The 24,057-nt window shown below is 34.8% G+C and overlaps 1 protein-coding gene across 1 annotated transcript; it reads left to right on the forward strand.

The window, feature by feature from the left end:
- Positions 1 to 23,641, forward strand: LOC108002078 (G-protein coupled receptor Mth2). Its single transcript, XM_017063495.3, has 9 exons — positions 1 to 2,322; positions 2,404 to 2,790; positions 11,196 to 11,481; positions 11,615 to 11,843; positions 16,255 to 16,466; positions 17,778 to 17,856; positions 20,586 to 20,761; positions 22,010 to 22,181; positions 22,392 to 23,641. Exons 1-9 carry the CDS (start codon positions 2,053 to 2,055, stop codon positions 22,717 to 22,719), a joined length of 2,139 nt encoding a protein of 712 aa, XP_016918984.2. The 5' UTR covers positions 1 to 2,052; the 3' UTR covers positions 22,720 to 23,641.
- Positions 23,642 to 24,057: the final 416 nt, after the last annotated feature.

Raw genomic sequence — 24,057 nt, forward strand, 5'->3', positions numbered from 1 at the left:
TAACCGACTTCACCACACGAGGCCGTATCGACACAAAAATACAATCGTATTTTCGATAAACCTCCCTCCCCCTCCTCTCTCGATCCACACGAATCGCCCGCTTTCTCGGAGAAGATGGAAGGAACGAAAACAACTCAAAGTTCGATTCTCCCATTTATCGAGTCGAAATTAAGGAGAATATACGGGGCGAAGATAAACGGGGCGAGGAAGAGAGAAAAAAAGAGAGAACGAGAGAAACAGGTACGGCCCGAAGGGGGAAAGTGGCCGGAGCGAAGAAGGGAGAGAAAGAGGCGCGTCTACCACGGTCTTCCTGTCGTTATGCTCTCCCACGGCCGAGCCTAGTCGAATTTTTCTCTGATCCGCTCGTACATCGAGAGAACAGTCGCGTCTCTGCGCCCGTGTTCGCCGCTTCGTTCGCTGCTTTTCTCCGATCCACGATCGACGATCGTTGCAATTCCGCAGGAACGATTTTTCCGAAATAAATTTAATTCCTGGGGGGATGGCGCGCGGTCCTTTATCTCTTGTGATAAACCTGGCTGCTTCGAACGAAAAAAGTGGCGTGGAAGAAGCTTGTTATTGGGAGGGGATGAAGGGATCGAGTTAGATGGAGAAAGTTTGGAAGACTCGATCGAGTTCGGTGCACACCGGTGATCGTAGATGCAACGAGGGGGATGAATTCGCGGATCGATCGGTTCGCGAGAGAGGAATGCTGAGATTGGTGGAGCGGCGTGGACGAAAGTGAAACGGGATTGGATGTGTTTCGAGGGAATAATCGTCCCATTTTACTTATTTTAAAGGTGAAGAAAGTGGTGGAATAATCGTAATTCAAAAGAGGAAAGTGTAAAGAAGGAAAAAGTGATATATTGGAGCGAAAGAGTCTCCTTTGGAGGAAAGAAAAATGAAGGAGCGGGATAATAATACGATCAAAGAAAGCGATGATTAAACTGTCGAAGTGTATTTTTTTCTCTACGAAAAATAAAAAAGCAACAACTACTTGTGTTATTTGCTCTCGTGCAAAACTATTTAGAAAAGAAGAAACATTCGAAGGTCGATCTAAGTGAAAAAGTTGAATAATTGAATTAAAAAAAAAAAGTCAGACGCAAACGTTTGATCGACGACTCGAATCGAGGGGGATAAATTTTCGTCGATAGAATCACCGATAACTATTACTTTTCAACGGAACGCCGCGCTAATTTCGAGCAGACAGCTTCTTCGTAATTGTTCCTCCAGAGATTATCCGGATGCGATTGCGTGCGTTGCATCGCGCTGTATTATGCAACGAAAGCGACGATTTAATCGACCAGAGACGAGTTTACGTTGAATCGCTCGAAGATTACCTGAGGGAATAGAATTGGATGGAGAATAGAGTAACGAGCAACGATATCGATCGCGGGCGTTAAGTATTTATAACCTCAATCCCGCATACAGACGACAAAACGTTTTCGAATATAAACAAATACTCCTCGCTCGATCGTCGCACTTAATTCCCGGCTCTCTCCAATTATCGTTTAAAAGGCATTTTTTTAAATTCTTCCAACATGTTTTATTTAACCCGTGATAAACACAAGTAATGAACAAGTTTTCTTCAAATAGATGAGTATTTATTAATCGCTCGCCAAGTCTCTTTCATGTAACGAGCAAACAAAAATAAATAGAGTGGATAAATAATCGAGATGTACAATAGAAGATCGGCGAATTGCGGTTCTTGGAAGATCCACGCGTGCAGCACGAGGATCATAGGCTGAGTGCACGAGTCGAGCTTTTCTCAAGAGGGGAATCGAGATTCGAAGTGAGTGTAGGAACTCGTGATCTATCGCGATCTCTACTCACGTTGCGATTCGTTCGATTTTCCCCATTTTGGCCGAACGAGTTCGACGTTTTGATAATACGGCAAATAACGGCAAGATAGTGGCCATTGTGCGGTGTCAGTTTCGTGATTCTTCTTCGTCCACCGTCGAGGGAAGAAATTCAAACCTTCTACTATCTCGTTTCGAGATCCAAGTAAGAAGTCCAAGTTTATTTCGAAACAGTCGAAGCTGCGGATTATTCACGATGACGGCCCCGACGAGAAATTTTACGATCGTTTTATCCTTGCTCGCGATATCATCGTTGATCATCGATGCTTCTTATGCGTTCAACAAATGCTGTCCCCCCGGTGAAGTTTTCACGGGGACGTTGAAGGTGAATTGTGCTCCCGCACCTCCCAACGTCGAACTGTTCTTCGTCAACGATAATGGAAACGGATATCCTATTTGCGAGAAACCCGAGTACATCGCCACGACTCCACTCGACCAGCTCAACTCTATGAATTTTTTCGTGCAGGTATTATTTAAAAAAGAGTAAATTCTCGTCGTTTTCAACTCTTTCGATTTTTATCTTTTTTTTTTTTTCTTGTATTCGCAGAACACGTCCTGTATCGAAATTCTTCACGAACAATTCACACCTCAGAACGTGCCGATACTCGTGCATTGTAAATCGAACGAGGACAGGAACGAGAAGGAGCAACTCGTTTCCTTGCAATCCTTGTTGAAATCTCGATTAAATGTTAGAAGATGTTGCTCGAACAACCAAGTTTTTAACGTGATGACAGGAAACTGTGAATCGTCTGTGAACGTTAACGAAGATGATTTTTTAACGTTTTTTAACTTTATTGTGAAGGAAAAGCTGCAGTCCCAGAATGTAGAGATAATTTCGATCAGTAAAGACTTTTTTGAATGCCCAAATTCGACCGCCATGTTCACTTATGAAATCGATGCAGAGGACGTCGTCATCCTCGATGAATCTTTAATGGTGAGCATATTTTATTTCACTCGTTGAGCGAGGCGAACATCGAGAATTTTAACGAGCACGATAAACGAGGTGTTATTGTTGTATGAAAATGTCGACGAGACCTTCTAATTAATCAATTATTCTCTTCCGTCATATTTCTCGGATAAGATTATAAAAAAAACTTAAAAAAGAAGTTTTTGGAAATCATGGAAAACGATATATATTGCCATTGTCGACGAATATCTTTACTTATTACGCGCTCTATTACGTTCTACGATTTATTTTATTTATTCCGTTAAATTACAGAAGAATTCTTCTCCGCGAGCAATTTCGAAAATCAGATCGTTTAGACGCGATAAAAAAAAAGGAGGAAAAAACGTGACTTGGCCATTTTAATGAGAAATTCCTATCTTTCTAACTGATTAAAACGAATGACTGGCTGGATTCGACGAAACAATTTACATACACAGTTTCTTAATTCTTAATTTTCTCGAAGAGCTGTTGTAAAATTTTATCAAATTGATTCGTGTTTCATTAGCGTTCTAGAATGTAAAAAAAGATAAACATCGCTTTAATTATTAAGTATATATTAATTTTTTAAATACGGATAGCGTATTTCATTTTTCAGAATTGTTCAGAAATGAATTAAATTTAATTAATTAAGATTAAAAATATAAAATATAAAAAATAAAATTCTGAAACTTCTAAAATTTCTAAAATTTTAAATTCAAAATTTATATTTAACATTGTTCCATATTTAGCTTAGTAGGTTTTTTTCGTATTATTATTATTTCGTAGAACGATTCAATTGTTTTCGATCGATTATAAAAGATTAATGAAGATGACAGCAACAACAAAAGTTTTTGAAATTGTTAAGATTTGAAAAGTTTAGATTCACCATTGTTTCAACATGCATATTTACTCGATTCTCTTCCTCTTTTCTCACTTATATTTTTTTTTCCATTAGATTTGTCGAATGATTCAATTGTTTTCGAAACGACTGACTAACAATGAAAATATAGAAATAAATTTATTGATCGATCTTGGAAAGATAAATTATTCGTTTATTCGAAGAAAAGAAATAAATCTTAATAATGGTTGACCAAATAATAGTACGTGCTTTGTCGGGTACACGTTTATTTACACGTATATTCTCCGTTAGCTGCTTTCTATTACCATTTATTTCAATTTTATTCTATTTATAAAGTTATCGTTACAGGGAAGCATGACAATTTCAACATTCTCGTTTATCCTGTTAGTTCACTATTTGATCGTATCATTTACTCTACTTTTAACGATTAATTTTTTTTATAAATAATTTTTCCAATTATTAGAATTTAAATATGCAATAGTATATCAATGTAAGATATTTAAATTAGAATTAAGAATAATACTATATATATATATATAAGGAATAAATAGAATAGATCAAAAATAACACTGAAATAAAATCGATTTTATTCAAATATCTCGAAGCGGACAGCAGAATATTTATTTTAATTGTGATAAATTAAAAATTTTTTTTGTTCTCTCAAAATGTAATAATAATCTGAGAAACAAACACGAAAAATCAGTATCAAGACACGTTCAATTGGAGGATTGATGAGAGAACGAGTTTCACGATCCTTCGCTTGTCTTCCCCTTTTAGACATTCTCCAAAAAACGAAATATAAACGAAAGGAAAAAAGATCACGTATTCTCCATACGAGAGCATACAACAGTTTGTGAAAGATTGCGTAAAAACTTCGGGGAGAAAACTAATTCGTTTCGTGGAAATATATTTATCGATCGAAAAAAGAAAAAAAAAAGAAAAAATTATGCGATCGAGAAGAAAATATTTTCGTTGGAATGACGCGCATGTTCGATATCGCGCGGTATTTCTCAATCGTTCTACTCCCTTTTTTCTTTAATATCCAAACAAACAAACAAACTTGACGATTATTAAAGATTTACAATTCGAAAGATTTCCACTTGCGTTTGTTGTTGTTTGTTGTGCGCGTGAGAAATCTTCTTATCTTCACGTATATGCTAATAAATTCGTGTTTACTCAATTACACGTTTCATTTACTTTCCACGCGTGACAAATTTTCGTTCGATTTACGAATATACCGTTCTTTTTAAATTTTACAAAAAAAAAATTCTTACATTCGTGGAATTTATTCTTGCGCTTTTTTTTCAAAAATTTAAAAGGAAGCCGCGTTTATTTTCATCTAACATTCCTCTGAAATTTAATACCTCTGCGTTAATACAGACACTCGGACAATTACAGTTTTCCATCCGTATTTAAACCATGATGTATATATAAAACCTGTTACGTAAGTGAGAATGATACGATGAAAAATTTACGGGCGGTGTATAAATCGATAAATGAATTATTCCACCATTCGCGTCCATACGTATCTGTTACGACGAGGAAAAAATATACGTTACACGTGAAATTAGAATAACGATCGTGAACGATTCTCAATTACACAAAACCTTTATATCTCGTCGATTCTAATTAATATAATATATTAAGTATTAAAAGAGGTAAAAGGGGGAAAAAAATGTACAAAATTGAAGCGACCTATAGTCATTTTACAGTCGTTTTATTATTCCCTTGCTTCTCTATTTCTTCTCGCATTAGCGTAATTTAGCGCGACGGGGGAGAATGGTCGAGATCCAATTACTCTCCAGAAACTAGAGAGAAACTATTAAATTAGCTCGTATCGCATGAGATTCTGACATTAGTCACATCTGTATCATATAAAGTACGCGATAAATGAAACTTCGATTATATACGGTTATCTAAACTCTAGGAGAAAGAGAATCTCCATCTTGTCGCAAGATCTACGTTTAAAATACGACCGAAAGAAGAACTGATCAACGAAATATCTCAATGTCAGAGATCATTCAAATTGTTGCGTCATCATACACAATAATTCTCCTTAATCGAACGAAACCGATCACCAACAACATTTTCCATCGAAAATTCTTTTTATTATTTCTCGATCGATAAGAAAGAGAAATCGTTATTACGAGTATAACGATTCCCTTCGTTTCCCTTAGCAATATCAAACGAGTCCAGCTCTGCAACTGCAACTTCCATCGAACTTAATCTAAATAAATACCAAATATCTCCTTTCAAAAAAAAAAACACGATTCAATTTTCAATCGTGGCTAAAAAAAAAAAATACAAATTTACACTCGCAATCTTATCAATTTTCAACAATTTATGGACAAGGCTCAGCTTTGAAGCGTTACATAATCGAGTAATTGATTCCACGATCACGACCTACCATCATCTCTCGCGTCTCGTTCCCTCTCGAACGAGTGGACGGAGATCGAGAGAAGCGGTTGTCACGGCTATTCACGCTTCGATCGTCTGCTCGGCTTTCCTTCATATATATATATATATATGGAGTGTGCCTCTCTCGTTTATCTATCTCGCCTCTCCGCGTAAACTATGAAATCACGCGCGTGTTAGTTTTAAACAAATAAATAAACGACGATCGAAGAGGAGCGGGACCAGCCGATTTCCATCGCGATCCCTCATTTCTTTTCGAACGTTCGTTTATCATCGTGGTCTGTTTTCACACGATATAACGGTTTATAACAGGGACGGCCTGGAATAGACGAGTTTTTATCTCCGTGCAACGTTCTTGCCCTTCTTCCTTTTCTCCTTTTTTTCTTCCTTTCCACTCGTTGCTGTTTGCTCTTGCGTGTCTGACGCAAATTTGTTTCTTTTCTTTTTTTTCGAAAAGAGAAATTCCCGGAAACGGTTGACCTCTTGACGGATAATTGTTTCAGTTTGGCGAGTTTCGTTTTCTACGGATGAAATTTTTTTTTTTGACGATAAGGTCGTTTCGAAGCGATAATTGGTAGGTAGCGTGATGGATTTATAATTTGTATCGTGTTGTTGGATCGGGTGTAATGGATTTTTAATGGTTGTTAAATTGAAAAATATATCGAGTTCGCCTGGCAACCTTTATGACTCTTTCACGATATCGCGTTGGAAAAATATTTTTCAACTACGTTTCATTAATTTAACCGTGTCGTTCTACTTTTTTCTTTTTTTTTATCGAAAGATCACGACACGGAATCGATACGTAACTCGATTCGATAGATACCGGTTTTGTATGTAAGCCGCGTCGCGAAACAAGCACAAAATGGCGAATCAGCCGAAAAGATGCGGCCTCTTCGACACGTTCCGCGCCATGGGGTGAACGGAGCGATTAGGCACGTAGCCAGAATTTTATTTCCAGAACAAGGGAAATTTTTACAGAATGAATCGAATCCCGCAATGTTCCACTTTAATTTCGTAATGAATGAACGAGCGACCTGGAAAGGACGAATGATTAATACACCTACTCGTCCAACGTTTCGAGAAATTCTATCAATCTAATAAATCAATAACAAAAAAAAAAGGAAAAACATGGGATTATGAATATTAAAAAAAAATATTGAAAAATTATTCGCTTCGTCGTTTCGAAAAATGTATTCGATTAAAAGCTACAGAGAGTTTCTTTTTTTCTCCAAACATTTATCCAATATCTCAGAATCACGTGGATAATATCTATCTTGTCTGTCGTCGAATTGATCCAAAACCAAGTTCCAAACGATCTTATGCGACGTTTTTATACCGGTAAATTTTACTTTTCGTTCCACGCTTGCTCAGCTATTTCGCCGCGTATGATTCGATATCCCCGAAACGGAAGCGGCCGGATTTGATATTTGAACTTTATGGTTCATGCCCTATAACTTTAAACTTCCTTGACGGATAACGAATTTGATAAAAAGGGGAGATGTTCTCCTTTAACTTTCTCGTCGATAATTCTCTGTCGTGATCGTGACGAGAAGAAGAAGCATGGTTTACATTTCTCCCGACGTATCTCGTTTCAGATGTATCGGCCACCTTCTCGCGAAAATATGGATTTTTCAAACTTTTGCACGTTTTTTCTTTCTCCCTCTGTTTCGAAAACAAGCGAGACAGATTTATACAAGGCCAATATTTACGGTTCTTTCTTCTTCCTTTAAAAAGAATACTCGATCGCCCTCCTCGATCGGATTGTAAAAACTCGGCTACCATTTTTGCGTGTTCTTGTCTCGATGCATGTTCCTATCCGACGAAATAAACAACGAGAAGTTTAGTGAAACGTTGGCTTATCTCTCGCTCGTTGGCTTAATCGTTGGCGAAAAAGTGGGATCTTTACCGACAAATGTTTGCATCGGTCTCGTGTTTTCTCTAATTTTTGAATGTGGAAAATTCAGATTTTACGGATTTTTTTTATTTCGTAAATTTAAATAGACATTCATCGACGATTTTTTACTTTTTCTCTAATCTTTATTTTAAATCATTTCCTCTCCTCCTTTTATCGTAGAATAAGTTTCATCGAAATTAACGTGTAATTAATTTTCGGCGAGCTATTTCCTCAATTTCGTTGAAATGTTTTGATCGATGTGTTCTGTTAATTCTAATCAAATGATTAGAAAATGTTAAGAAATCAAATTTAATCTCAATTCATAAAACAGGTTCAATATTTGTTTCGTCAAACAAGCACCTTTTCCATGAACGCAAATTTAAAGGTAAAATCAACATATTGTTGTACATGTTCCTTCGCCAGAAATTATCAATAAAATTACAACTAATAAACTAGTCAAACACGTAACACCAACAAAGCATTACCCAACATTCACCTCAAAGTGTTTACCCTTTCCTATCGAACCTTTATCCCAAGGCAACCCTTTGCATAACCTCTTTCATCCATAACTTTTCGCATATCCCTATATATATATATATATATATACTGCACAAAACTATTCAACATTATATCTAACAACTTCAGCATAATTTTTAAACGCTTTGTCAAATCTTTATTTTTAAAAAGACATCGTTTTAATTAATAAATTCTTGCTCGAAACGCGTATTGTTACTAAATGCCAAAAATCCAATGCTACTCTAATTTTCTATGCGTCTCCGTATATATTGTATAAAACTATTCAACATTTACAAATTCCAATCAACATCAGAGCTTTTAACCAGCTCTACCTCCAATTATCCCTCTATCAAACATTCATCTATCAAATATCATCCTTTATTTCACAATTTCTCGCTCGAAATGTGCGTATCCTCTTGCACACATCACATCAAATCCAATAATCCAGTGCACAAATCCTCATTTAACTTTCTATACACGCGAAATCATTCAATACGCCCGAAAATTTCCAAATCCCGATAAACAGAGAGGTTTTAACCAACTCTCTAACTACCTCTAATTATCCCTCTATCGAGCATTCGAAATATTCACTTTATTTATCTTACCCTCGCACCACGTCAAATCCAAAAATAATCCACCAATTCGATGCATCCCAACATTTATAAATTCCAAAAACAAGGACTTGCAACAAGGATTGACCCCCAATTACCCCCTCCACCAAATTTTCAATCCTATTTCACGCTCGAGATCGCCTCTTGCTTCGAATCCGATAACTCGATATTACCACGATCTCTTAAACGATCGATTCCTCGCCAATACTCGCAATCGAAATTCATCGCGTCTCGTGCGACTTTTTTTTTTTAATCAGGGAGGATCCGGCAATAAATATCGGCGGCCCTCTTTTGTTGCACGCAGCGGCGCGGATCGGTCTCCTCTCCCTTTCCATCCGTCGTCCATCGTCGAAAGGATGAGAACGATGTGGTAAATAAATTCGACTCATCGGTTGGGAATCTACGGGGCGTGGTGGCACACCGGTGTGCAATGGCGTAGCAACGATGCGCCGCCGGTGAAACCAAGGACCGCATTGCGGACGGCGAACGGATAGAACGGTCTCTGATTCCAATCGAGCGTGTCCTTGCACACTCGATGCCTGGTAAAACCCTACCGTTTCCTAATAAACGCTTCGCCTCTCACCGAGATTCTTTTTTTTTTTTTATTCTTTCTCTCGTTTTATTTTGATGAATCTTTTTTGCTCTTGGAATTAAGAGCGATGGAATTTCGGTTGTCGAATTTTCGAGTCGAGGAGAGGAGTTATTAAGGAAAAGAGAAGAAAATTCTAACGTTGAAAATTCTAGTTTTTTGGAAGTTTAAGTTTTCTAGTTGAAGGAAGGTATTGATGGATATTGGAGGAATTAAATTTCGCCAGTTTTGAAGATACAACGACGAAATTTACAAGAGGCATGATACGAAAAGAACGAAGGATATATAAGTATTTTATCCTTCTTGCTTATTCAACGATACAATAGAAATAATTATCGTAATAAAAAAAGAATATTGGAAAAGAATATCCTGCATTATTCGATATTTGTAATATTGTTCCATTTAAAATATTTTGAAAGAATTCCATCGACTTTTCGACTATCGAAAGGCAAGCAAAGAATTATCGCAGAGAATAGCACGTCTCGTCAAAGGGAATAGTCATCCATAAACGGAGGAAGTGACCATGAAATTTCTTTCGGTTTTTTAAAAGTTCGACACCTCTATTACAACGTCTCGTCGAGACGTCGCACTTCGTTCTCTCTGTCATTATTTCGTGAACGATCGGAAAACGGAATGCCGGGGATGTCGTCTATTGAAAACGAGATAACGAGCGGAAATAAGATTTTTGTGTTAACGGGGGCGGGGAAAGAGAAGAGAGAAAGAGAGAGAAAGGTCTGGCGCTTGGTGAAAACGACACCGAGATTACCACATTCGTCATGTGGCCCAAGAATAGCCTCGTAAATCATGCTTGAATCTTTCCATCCTTCTCCGTTTTCCCATGATTTCCGTTAGTAAGTTTACGATTCGTGACGTCCGTTTTTTTTTTCAACCACGTCGTCTTTATCTTTTCGATATTTGCGATTAATTCTTTCTTCTCTGTCCGATACCTGTTTGTTCAATTATGGCTCGTTAAACAGATGACAGATGCACGTATACGTCTATGTTACTTGTAATTTTTAAGAGATCGCGATTGAATTACATTTTACAATTATGTTTTCTTGGCTAAAAAGTATTCGATCATTCTTTAAAATGGAATAACTTTTTTAAATTAATCAAATTCACTCAAATTCAATTTAATTTAACGATCTCTCATAAACAAAATATCAATAAATTTCTGCTGACGATACAATTAGATTAAACTTCGAAAAGCGACGCAACTATAATTCGTTTATGCAGAAATTTTCAAGTACCGTATTTAAGAATTCCTGAAACGCCTTTCTTTACATCCTTTCTGATACCATGAAAAGATATACACCATTCGTGGAACTGTGAATCCGTGGAAGATATTTCGAAGAATCCAGCCAAGCATCCGGATCCAGTTTCCTCTTGCGCGAACGTCAAAACAATTTTCATAGCGTTTCAAATTTGCCGCGCTTCAGGAATACATACCCGATGGTCTGCTTGCTCGGTCGGTAAATCTCCCCGCAGCTCCACGCAGATTATGCGAAGCATTTCCGTGTAATTTTCCAGGTGAAGGTGAAAAACCCGTGGAAAAACCAAATCGTGGAGAATTTCACGATCACAGAGTGGGACTCGTGCCTCGAGGTGACGCCAGATTTCCGGTCGAAGCAGCGCATAGTCGTTCGTGTTTGCAGGGACGAAAAATTGTGTCGGGACGGCAACTGTGTGAAAAAGTGTTCAAAAAAGGATAAACCTAGGTTCGCGTGCCAGCCAGACACGAATTTCAGTTACGAATCGAATTTGACTTTCTACGAGAAGATTTCGAATATCACTGGGACACCTCGAAGCGTCACAGGTTCGTGTATATGATAGGTTATGTATTTGATTTCTCATGGAAAATCAGCGAAAAAAGAGACGCTTTCTCTTCCTTCTTTGTTATTTGCGCGTTTATATTCTTCTTTTTTGTTTTGTTTCTCTTCTTCTTGAAGAATATGGGGTGATGTTCGGATATATGAAATGTCCGAAAGGAAACTATTTGGAATTCATGGAAAACACGTACGGGATTACATCGGATGGACGCTTGAAGCTATTGTCTGACAAATTGTTGCCGCAAGACATTTACTGCCTGGATATGTTCGTCGAAGAACAGAACGGCATTTGTGAGGAAAATTTGTACGCCTTAATCTGCTTCCCCGAAAACATTGAAGAAAACATCAGGTGAGAGACCTGTTTCATTTTATATTATCGCGTCTTATACTACTTATCCTACTATATAGTAAATCTATCTTATCCTACTATATAGTAAATTAGATAGATTCGATTTGATATTAATTAATTAGTTAATTCAATTTTTCTGTACCTCTGATAATGAATGATAATGGAAATAAAAATATCCATTAAACCGTCATACGATAGATACGGATCAGAAAATATCAAATTAAAAAGAAAAAGGTTTATTTATTTCTGTTAATATTATATTTGTTGAAAAAAAATACGAAATTCAAGATAAACGTCTCCGTGTATAGTTACTTCTTTACACGATAAATTAAACGCGGTTATTACATAAATTAAGCTCCGGTCGGTAAAATCGCTGGCGAAGTGGAAAAAAATGAAAGGAAAAAGAAAAAAAAAGCAGCTACTCGATTAGCACGCGGTGAAATAACCGGTGATGTAAAACCTTATATAGGCGTCAGGGGGAAAGAAACAGGGTTAATGCTATTTTATTCCCGTTGCTATTCCGTCCGCGTTTCTTTTTTTCGTTTCGAAAAAAATTTTTAGTCCGATAAAGCTCCCTTCTATTCTATATTTTCTGTAATTTACGCATTCGGTTACAAACAGGTGCAAGTCGTTACAAAGTATAAAATGCAATCGTTCCTTTTCCTACGCGAATCACGTGCGTTATCTTTTATTATTTATTTATTCCTTTGCTAGCTTTGCAAGCGTTTCGCATTCCATTAACTTCTGCGCTGGAATATACGCGACGCAAGAGATTAAACATCATCCTCAACGTTAATCTCTATCTTTCGACCCGTGAAGAATCATCGAGCGCATTTTATGATTATAAAAATATTCGAGTGTACTTAACAAAATTCCTTCAAAATTTTATCTCTACGTAGTGCAATCGAATCGAATTTCTTTTGAATGGGATCGAATATATATTAATTCGTACGATCGTCGAATTTTTTTGTAATTTTAAATTAAAGAAAGATTCGCGCGCGAATTCAAAATCCGCCGCTTTCCCGCCTCTTTCGCTCGCCTCGATTCGTGACGCGGTTGAAAGCTTTTAAACCTTGTGTTTTTTTTATTGCTACAAATTCGTTTGTTTAACTTCGCAAAGTTTAAACAAATAAAACCAGTCGAGATTCGCGAGAACGAATCGAAGTTGGCTTCGAAACTTTCGCGCCCATTCCTCTCTGTTTTCCTCAGTATCGATTTTTAAACAAAAATTTAAAAATATATGCATGTATATACATATATATTTTCGATTGCTATAAAATTCCAATAATAAGATGAAATGATAGCGATAAAATATATTGTAGATTATTAGATTGTAAAACAAAAAAAAATTCAAAGACGAGTCTTATTTTTCAACAGATTTTAAAGAAATTATAATATTACTTCTTCAATTTTGTAATGCAACAATAAGAAAAAGATAAATTCTATTTGCTTTAAAATAAATTTCGAAAAAATAAAATCACCACTTCGATTTATATCAAAATCTTCGAATTTTTATCTCTAAATTTTCTTCCGATTCCAAGTCTCTCGTTAGTGATTATTTTAAGTTTGTTGTTATGATCCTGTAAATTACCTGTACACATAGAAAACAAAAACTCTGTCGTTGGGGAAGGATTATTTCAGAAACTATAGATATAAAAGATTGGACTGTGCGTTTCCCCGATGCTGGTCAAACCGTTCGAACCGGCATCTTTCGCTTGTATTGTGCCCGCATCAATGCCAGATAGCCAAGTTGTTTGCCAGTGATGTGGACAATGTGTACGCTCGTATATCTTCAAGCAGAAGAATAAATAACAATGGTACAAGTCCATTTGCCTGATGAATAGAAAGAAGGGCCATTCACAGAGACAAGTCGTAACGAAGTGGCTATACATTCGTGTTCGCTCCTCTGTACGCCTATAATATACGTGTTTGTATCTCTTTCCTTTTTTTTTTGTTTTTATCCTTTCGCTATTTACCATGATCTATTCGAGCATTGTTCATCAAGCTTTCTGCGAAGCTTCGTGGCTTGATCGTGAATTTTTTCTTTTTCCCTTCCCCAAACGATTCACGACACTTTTGAGATTTGTATCCAACTTTTGAGATTTGTATGAAAAATGATAAAAATGGCGGAATGAAGGAATTTCGATTCGAAAACGTTACATTTTCAAGAAATGCGAGAAAATTAAACGCGCATGTCTGGAAAGCTTTACGGTGGATCATCTTTTTTTTAAAAACGACGTTCGTGATATCTTTGAGATTTCTACGTTTCTGGCGGTGAAATGGTAAAAATGGCGGAGGAATTTCGATTCGAAAACGTTACATTTTCAAGAAATGCGAGAAAATTAAACGCGCATGTCTGGAAAGCTTTACGGTGGATCATCTTTTTTTTAAAAACGACGTTCGTGATATCTTTGAGATTTCTACGTTTCTGGCGGTGAAATGGTAAAAATGGCGGAATGAAGGAATTTCGATTCGAAAACGTTACATTTTCAAGAAATGCGAGAAAATTAAACGCGCATGTCTGGAAAGCTTTACGGTGGATCATCTTTTTTTTAAAAACGACGTTCGTGATATCTTTGAGATTTCTACGTTTCTGGCGGTGAAATGGTAAAAATGGCGGAGGAATTTCGATTCGAAAACGTTACATTTTCAAGAAATGCGAGAAAATTAAACGCGCATGTCTGGAAAGCTTTACGGTGGATCATCTTTTTTTTAAAAACGACGTTCGTGATATCTTTGAGATTTCTACGTTTCTGGCGGTGAAATGGTAAAGATGGCGGAGGAATTTCGATTCGAAAACGTTACATTTTCAAGAAAATTAAACGCGCATGTCTGGAAAGCTTTACGGTGGATCATCTTTTTTTAAAAATAACGTTCGTGATATTTTTGGGATTTGTAATGGTAAAAAAAAAGAAAAAATGGCGGTAAAAATATCGGATTTTTGAATTCGAAAAAACTAGACATCTCTTAATAAACTTAAAAAAAATTTTTAACTCAACATCCACTTTGTTTGCAAAAGCTTCCTATTTTCACGTGATATTTTTTGCATGACTTTCCTCGTGACATTTTTCGGTTCTTTGGATATGCGCATAGAGAAACAACTTTGGTACTCGCATGGTAAAAATGTCGTTTCCTTGCGAGAGTGGAGGAAAAAAAAAAAACCGTGACTTTTCTCGCGACTCGTCATAGGGAAAAAGTTGAACTACACGGCTTATTCGCGGATTTTCCCGGTAATTACTTTCATGTAAAAATTACGCCGGTTACGCTCTTGTTAATCGCGACTAACGATACATATTTTTGTAAAAGAAAAGGTTTAACACAAGTTTTATAATTTTTGCAAAAGTGTTTAAACTCAATCTAACGGTTTAATATTCAAAAGCGTAATAATTGAAACTTTTCGAAGTAACAATTATATATTTTTCTCCGTAAATTCATTCTGCTAAGAATTCTGTGAATAAGAGATCTTTTTCTCAATTTGTACGCAATAATTAAGAAAGCACAAAGCTTTTATTCGAACGATAAATTTTTCCAAAAAAAACCAAAATTTAAAATTCCCCCAAAATTAAAATTAGAATTAAAAACCGTACGCTTTCTCCGCGAAATCATAGTCAAATGACGATTCGCTCGATTTAGATTTGGACAGATTTCGCGAATTTCCTTAATTCAAGCATAAATAAAGATCAACCAATGTTAACGAGCCTGTTAACAGCGAGATGGCGGATGAAGCCGGAATGAGTCGATTTATATTCGCAGACCGTGATAACGGGGATACTCGCGCATGATTCCCTCTTTGTATCCATGTCCTCTTACTTTAAGCGACCGAGAGATAAACTTCATCTCCTCGGTGGAAATTCCGAAAAATTCGATGGATGATCCGTTTTATCAAAGAGATTCTCCAATTTTTTTCATGATATTCCAAAGTCCATTGGCTCGTAGATTCGCAGAGAGTTGCGAGAAGGCGCGAGCTGAAGACGAGCTGTCCCAATTAACGAATTACGCACGCTCGAATTGTAATCGCAATTGCGAATTTTTCGTTTGTTGAGAGCGAATCGGTGAGATTCTCGCGATAATTGGATGCGAATTATAATAATGGTTAAAATGGTTCGTCTATCGGAAGAGACTGCAGCTCTCCTGTAATGAAATGGAACCTTTCCTTAAATCGTTATTTCAATTTTATTCAATGTATTTTACGTAATTCATTTGGTAAAGATACGTATTTCGTAAATAATTAATATGTTATTATTGTATATAATTTTGTTATTGTTATTATTCTTTTAAAAGATTTGATTAATAGATTCTTTGTGGATATTTTAGATATATCTGGATAAATAGGAGAAATAATGTCGAAGAACAAAGATTTCATACGACGATTTATAGGATTATAATATTTCTTCTTCGTTTTCTTTTTCAGAATTATAATCATGAGTATTTTGGAAGGCATCAGTTTCATTTTCTTACTATTAACTCTGGTCGTTTACGTTTGTCTGCCTGTGCTTCAAAATCTGCATGGAAAAACTCTCATGTCCCACGCGGCGAGTCTCATGGTGGGATACTTTTGGCTTTGTATATTACCTTGGGTGAAGGATATTCAACAGAATAATAGGGTATTTTGCTCTGCATCAGGTGCGTATTTACTGATTTATTTGTTTCTTAATCAAATTAAGGGTGCGCAAAATTGAATTTGAAAAAAGTTGAAAGTGTCCATAAGAATGGAATTAACGATATTAACAATTAGAATTACCAAAGAGATTATCGCGTGTACAAGAGAGACATATGTACAGAAATATCTGAAGAAATCATATAAATCACCGTTTATTATTTTAAAAAAATAAGTGTTGATAGTAAAATTTAATTATTAATTTCATTTGTAAAAATGGTTTGTACATATTTTATAAATACACAACGCATTCGGCCTGTATGCAATCATGCTTGGATATTTTCATGGGTTATTTTCAGAATTCTAGTGTTCCGTGTAATTTCTTTAGTCACCTTTGAAAATATCACTTTGACTCGATATTGAACGAGAAGTTGCGTTAAAATCGACCTATTTTTCCTTTAAAATATTCGTTCTTCGCGATAATATTTCGAATTTCTCGATTATAGATAAATAATCATATATTATAAATCAAATTATTATTTTAAGAATATATTTTTCACGTCAAATAAATAAGTAGGAAATTCTATATTTAATCTCAACTTTAGAACTGAAAATGAAAATTATAAAACTTACGCTTAAGAGAGCAATGTAAAATAAATATGTCTTCGAAATCACGGAGGAATTTTAATATTTAATGTATTCGAGAGAGTGGTTACGAGAAAAATGATGAAATTCTTCAATCTAAGAAAATTGTAGAGAAATAAAAATCTAATTTTTTTTTAATAATTATCTCTTTTCTTTGAAAAAGTGAATTTGAATCACGGCAAAATCAATTTTAAACAAAAACGAAAGTTTGAAAATTTCCATGTCACGCTCTATCGAATAAAATTGGGAGAATGAAATAATAGAAATCGAGAGCTAAAAATAGAAATCATATTAAAAACATCGATAACGTAAAAAAAACAACAGCAAACAAAAAAACAAACAGACAATAAAACTATTACATATCATGGTAAATATCAAAATTCATCAATTGTATCTATTCATCGTTTCGAAATCTGAAATTTGGACACATTTGAAAAAACTCGTTTAAAATCTTTTATTCGAAAAAAATAGAGAACGAAACACATATGATATCAAAGTTTACATCGATACGAAACTTCTACACTATAATTAATTCGATAAAAGAATAAAACTCGATAAGGCGAAAGAAAATGCAAATAAATATTCGAAACTGTGTTACTAAAAAAAAGAAACTATTTAAGAAACTACTAATCACTAATTGATTGACGGAAAAAAAGAAACTATTATAAGGAACCATTTATCTTCATTTTCAGGATTCTTGGTGCTCTTCTCTTTCCTGTCAGCTTTTTCCTGGTTGAACGTCATGTGCTTCGATATATGGCGAACATTCGGGTAAGATGTTACTAGCCATCTTTACCTTAGACGCGTTGTTTCGACTAACTTCTTACATTTTTCCCCGTCTTTTCTCTTTTTTCCTTTCAAATTTGATTAAATTTTCAATTTATAAATTTTAGATTTCAAAAATATCTACAAATCAAAAGATCTTATTCCCCCTCCCCTTCCCAATTTTTCTCTATAAAACCCAATAATACCTCGCATCACAACGATTTTTGCTCCATCGTCGAACGAACGATCGATCGATCGATAAAATCACCGCGCGCCAACTCGGTCGATAAACATCGTTTCACAGTGATGGAATTATCCGATCCACTCTACCTTGGCCGTAATTTGAGGAATATCATTTTGTTCTCCGGTTGCTAATTTCCTAGTATCGTCACGTTCGCCAACAATGGAACAACAATAATTCAGTCCATCTTCCATCCGCGTCACGCTAATATGTTTACCGAGATTTAATTTACAAATTACGCTGTCCGCTGTTAAAACTACGATAAACTGTCGTTCACGTGATGTTTTACGTGAAATTCTGTAACTGGAATAAATTTCTCAATATTAGTGAGCTAGTCAAATCGATTTTTATTTCTCTTTTTTTTTTCTCTCGTCGTAGTGTGACTCACACTGTATCAGCAGCGTAGACTAAATACCGCAGAATGGAGTTATTTTTCATTGCCTACGCAATTCTCGTTATCATTCTTTCGCGATATTTTGTCATTATTTATTATTTTTATTTTTTTTTTTTGTAACTGTTATTTATTCTTATCTCTCTTTTTTTTCGTCTTTTCATCCTCTCTTTCCGTATAAACAGATATCTTTTCGGTCCTCTCTCCCTCGGCTATAATTCTCGATCGAATGGCGGACGTCGAGCCACTGATTTAATTCCGCGCTGTCGCTTCGCGAAATGTTCAGGCATATTATGCGGTACGAAGCGGCGTGAAATTGCGAGATTACTTCGCTTTAATCGCCGATCTTCGAATTAATCTAGCTTATTTTTTCTTTCTTTCTCGATCTAATCGAAAAATGATTTCAATTATTTATTTAATTGTTCGTACAAATCTAAAATTTATATCCATTAATTATTCGTTGTTCTTAGAAAAGATCTACTGATTCGATCAATTTTTATTAATTTTTAGTTCTATCTATTTAAAAAAATAGTAATAAACTTTCGTTTGAGAAACGATCTGATTTCAGATCGAACGGTTATTTTTAATATTTTCTACTTTTCTTTTCGTGTCTTCGTTTCAATGCTTCTTTCAGATCGAATCGAAGAATTATCTTTGCAAAATTTTAATTACGTTAATACTTTCAAGAATACTTCAATCGAATAATTTCTTATAAAATAAATCTTCCAATTGTTTCTTAAGAACACGAACGTTCTCGCGAATATAATCTCTCATCTCAACTGACTGCAGGAAGTTTGTGTTTCTTGGCTACTAAATTTATAAATATACCGGAGAAAATAGATCTACGTGAATTGAGAAATCGTTGTCTTGGCACCATCCGCTTTTCTCGTTAACTTTGCCGAATTATTTCATCTATATTTCCCCGAAAATTGGTATTTCATTCATAATCCTCTCATTCTCTTTCTTTATCCCGATCAATGGATACATTTATAACTCTTTGTAATCGGGCAAATTTCTCGTGTTAGTGAATTAACTTAATTTTTTTTTTCTTTTTTTTTTTACGAATGTTATCGATCTGAAGGAATTTATTTTTGTAAGAGTAAAAAGGAAATTTGTTTCATTTCAAATTCTCCGTTCTAAAGAATTTTCTTGATAACAGAAATAATCGCAAATACTTTGATTACAATATATTCCTTTCAAAATAATTATCGATCATTTCTTTTAATAACCACGAATATATTGATACATAAGATAAGACACTTTATGAATAGATAACGGTAAGTAATAATCATTTATTCACTAAGTTCGCCATTCCAAGAATCATAACAATTCGATTTAACTGAAAGGAGCCATAAATCGACAATTATATTTCGCATCTGTTTCGTCTCATGCCAAAAATTCTTCGATTCCCTCGGCATCCAATGTATCAATATGGGAACGAAATATTATTATTTCGACTCGTTTACGCGTTGGTCAATCAAAAGTTCTGCAGATTTAACGCGTCCATTAGTTTTCGAAAGTGTGATTTGTTTAAAAAAAAAAAATAAAGCTTCTGTCTCTGTGTTATTGTATCGGTATTTAAAATTAGGATTCTTGTAGATGATATTTTTAAATCCTCCCGTTTTTTAATTAAATTAAATAGAATTCTTGTTAATGTTGTTGGACCTTTAATATTTTAAAATTTATCGTTATCTCGTGATACATTAAGATTTCAGAGACATTCGTGGATTATAATAACAATATCGTAATTACGGATTTAATATCCATCTTCTTACACAATGCAACTCGTTTCTGATTATTATCTATTCAAATTCATCACTCTTCTCGCCAATTTTAATTTATTACAATTTCTATGCGTGTTCGTTCAATTTAAACTTTGCTGACTAAATTTATATAAAAATATAGTGAGATTAAATCCAAAATACTTTGCTAATATCAAAAACCCCTATTATCTCTTAATGACAAATATCCTTAAGAATCTTGAAAATATTTGTTATAAAAATTGAAAGAAAATATTCTCCGTGGAAAAAGAAAAATGACACGAAATATAGACATATATCGAATACAGATATTTTTAAATAAAAATGGATATTCTCTTTCCAGGAGGTTGCAGGGTAATTTCACCAGAGATCGAAATCACGGCAAGAGGTTTCTATCGTATTGTCTATACGCGTGGGGTCTGCCAATGTTCATCACGATTTTTGCCATCCTGGACGATCAGATTTTAATTCTGCCAGATATCCTCCGTCCTCATTTTGACGACTTCTGTTGGTTCAGAGGTGAGCCATAAACATTGAAAATGATTAATATTATATTCTAATCGAATATTATATTCTTATATTATTCTTATATTTGCGCGAAAAAATTATTTCTAATTTAAAATCTCGTATCTCGAAATTTAATCGATGTTGTATAAAGCTTGGCTCTTTTTCAATTGGTTCTTTCTCGTCGATCAATAATTAAAGAAATTTTCCAAGTGGTAATTTAAAAAATTATCCTGTTGGAAGTGAATACAGATTCCTCTCAATTTTTAATAAAACTTTCGCGTTTCCCTGATCGACTTGGACTTGGAGCTATGATGTCAATCGATTAAATAATCCAAGTTTTATCGAAACTGGACGGTATAGGTAGTTTCTATCGATTCCTTTGAAACTGAGATAATATCTTGAGTAAATTATCGGTTTTATTTCCGAGAATGATTGGCAATTTCGAGAATATATTGCTTCTGTAATTTACGATTTTTATCAATTTAAATTGTTCGTAGAATCCGTTTAAAAACGATATATTATTAATAGTTTGTTGCAATGATAGATTTATAAAATATAATATAAAATTTCCAAATACAATTTTTATACGAATATAAATTAGTAAGCAAGAAAAATTAATATTGTAAGTTAATGTATATCGTGTATTTTGAATCATTGCCAAAATTTTATCTACTGTTACAAAAATTAAAAATCAATCGTATTCTTTATCCTTATCCTTGTACAAGCGTATTCCTTATCGAACAGTACAAATCTGTTATTTTCAATTCCAATCTATTTATAACCCGGAGGAGAAATATAAATAAATTCGCAAACGATCAGTTCGTTTCTTAACTTTTGTTATAACTGACGATTGAAAAAGAAGAAAACTTTTGTTATTCTTTTTATATTTTTCTTCGCGAAATTTATATATTTATTCCTATTTTTTTTAAAACGCGATTTTTACAACTTTTTCTTTGTGTACATACCCTCGTCGAATTCCAATAACTGATAAGCTGAAACTAGCTTTGCCAGTCTCGACGTCGAACCGTCATTCACACGTGCACTGCCTGATTTGAGACTGATTGGCATGGATATTCTTGTAAAAGGTCGACCTAAATCCTCCTCCTTCCCCTTTCTATTGTCGAGCCACGATATCGATTGTTCGATCTCTGTAAATATTTATCGCGTATTTGTATTTATAATTTTAAAATCGACTCGAAAAGATTCATTTGCATTTGCGCGTGCGTGTATATATTGTTAAGAAAGTTGCAAATTTTTCAGGGCACGGGGAAATTTTTTACTTCAGAGATGTGACTGGCATCCAGCTTGTAATTAACATGATATTCTTCATCCTGACGGCGAAACAGTGCAACAAGGTGAAAGAAGAGTTAAAAAAGGTTACCACCGACCAATCGGATCCAAGGAACAAACAATTTCTGGCCAACAAATCTAAGTGAGTTCGAAACGAGATGCCACGATACGCACAAGCATAATATATTTCACGAATAAGTTTTAACTTTCAAATTGAAATTTTTCCAACAGAGGATGACGAATATCTTAACTTCTCATCTACCTTAATTTGTCATTAAAATAATTATAATCGAATTTTTAATTATTATTAAAGTAATATTAGTAACGTGACGTACGTGATTGTTAAATCCAGATTCATCATGAACGTGAAGCTGTTCATCGTGATGGGTATATCCTGGATGGGAGAGATCGTCTCGGCCCTGACCGAAAATTACGCCCCCTTCAAACACCACAAGCGATTTTTCTACCCGATGGACATATTAAATTGTCTGCAAGGCTTGTTGATATTTATCCTGTTCGTGGTTAAACGTCGGGTTCATCAGGCGTTGAAGAAACGGCTCTTCGACGAGAAGAAAAAGTTTGACAGAGTTACCCCCTCCCTTCAAGATCCGTTCAAAATGAGGAAAAGCGTGAGTAACAGCACGTTAACGTCCACGTTCGCGGTTAGCTCGATACCTTGATCGTCGTACAAATTCTATTTATTAAGTTCTGATCCAAAGAAATATATATTTTTTATAGTATAGTTTTTTTTTTACACAGACCTATTATATACATTTTTACATTGTACGCAAAGCTTTGCTTCTCACGATACATGGTAACTTTATTTATATCTTGGGTGTATAGAATAGCGGAAATCAGATTGATGTATTGCGAATGTTTATGTAAATTTGTTATTTTAGGATAGATATTGAAAAAGATGGAGATTTTTAGATAGAATTATATATTTCGCATGATTCGAAGGATGCATAAATATTTTTAACATCTAGTCATACGCGTGTCATATTTTTCTTGAAATTTTCCAAATGTCAAAGAGGAGTAATTTTTCAAGTTCTATCCTTTTTTTCTTTCTTTCTTTCTTTCTTTCTTAGATCCAATTTGAATTTTCGTTAATCTTCATTCACTTAGGATCACTTTTCGTTTTTCCTTCTTCTCAAAAAATATTCTCGAAAATTCTATTTTACTGCCACGTTACTCGACGTTACGATCTTCCGCTTTTTTTTTCTTTTTTTTGTACAAATCGAGAGTACAAAAGTGGGAGAAGCTGGAAAAAGCTTTTTCTCTCTCTATGTTCCGATCGAAACCTCAGGGAATGAAAAGGATATTGTACATTTATTTCTTTAATTTAGTATAAATATATTGTACTCGTTTATCTTATATATCGTATAAAATTATTGCACAAGTTTTATATAACGATGTTTATTATTTTCTATATTTGAATATATAGCTTATACAGCAGACTCGTTCCTTGCCTGCATACGATAAATTTATAATCAAACAAATTATTACGTGTTGTTAACCACCGAGCTTTAAATATCTGTATCTGTTAAATTTATTATGTTCAAATGACGAATAATATTAAAAAAAAAAAAAAGAAAAGAAAAATGAAATCTCTTTGCCTTTACTCACTCCCTCCCATTTGTTAAAATTATTCAAATATATTATTAATTAAACTTTTCCTACAAATATCCCTAGTTATCTTTTTCACTGCACCATTACTTCGTCACTTCTTTTATCGTCTCTTGCTTGCATTTTAGAAGATCGGTCCGTGATCTCATGTCCAGTTTTCACTTCATTCGTCCGCAGCCGATTACAATCGAAGAGAAAATCGAGAAAAGATCGCCGGTGGTCGGCGTCTCTTTTAGCTCGCAAAAGCGATAGCTGCGGAGAAATGCTGGGTGATTTTTTTTCTTTTTTTCAAACCCGCTTTAAATCACGCGCGATAAACGGGCTTCCCCCCGAAAGGTATATTATATACCTCTCGTCCGATACGATACGAGGAAACCACGAGCAAAGGAAAA

The sequence above is a fragment of the Apis cerana genome, linkage group LG1, assembly GCF_029169275.1.
Source record: "Apis cerana isolate GH-2021 linkage group LG1, AcerK_1.0, whole genome shotgun sequence".
Taxonomy (NCBI): domain Eukaryota; kingdom Metazoa; phylum Arthropoda; class Insecta; order Hymenoptera; family Apidae; genus Apis; species Apis cerana.

Excerpts from the sequence above, each read along its gene's own strand:
- LOC108002078 (XM_017063495.3), top strand. The coding sequence starts at position 2,053 with ATGACGGCCCCGACGAGAAATTTTACGATCGTTTTATCCTTGCTCGCG. Across the intron at positions 2,791-11,195 it reads TCCTCGATGAATCTTTAATG|GTGAAGGTGAAAAACCCGTG; the intron begins GTGAGCATATTT and ends GTAATTTTCCAG. Across the intron at positions 11,482-11,614 it reads GACACCTCGAAGCGTCACAG|AATATGGGGTGATGTTCGGA; the intron begins GTTCGTGTATAT and ends TTCTTCTTGAAG.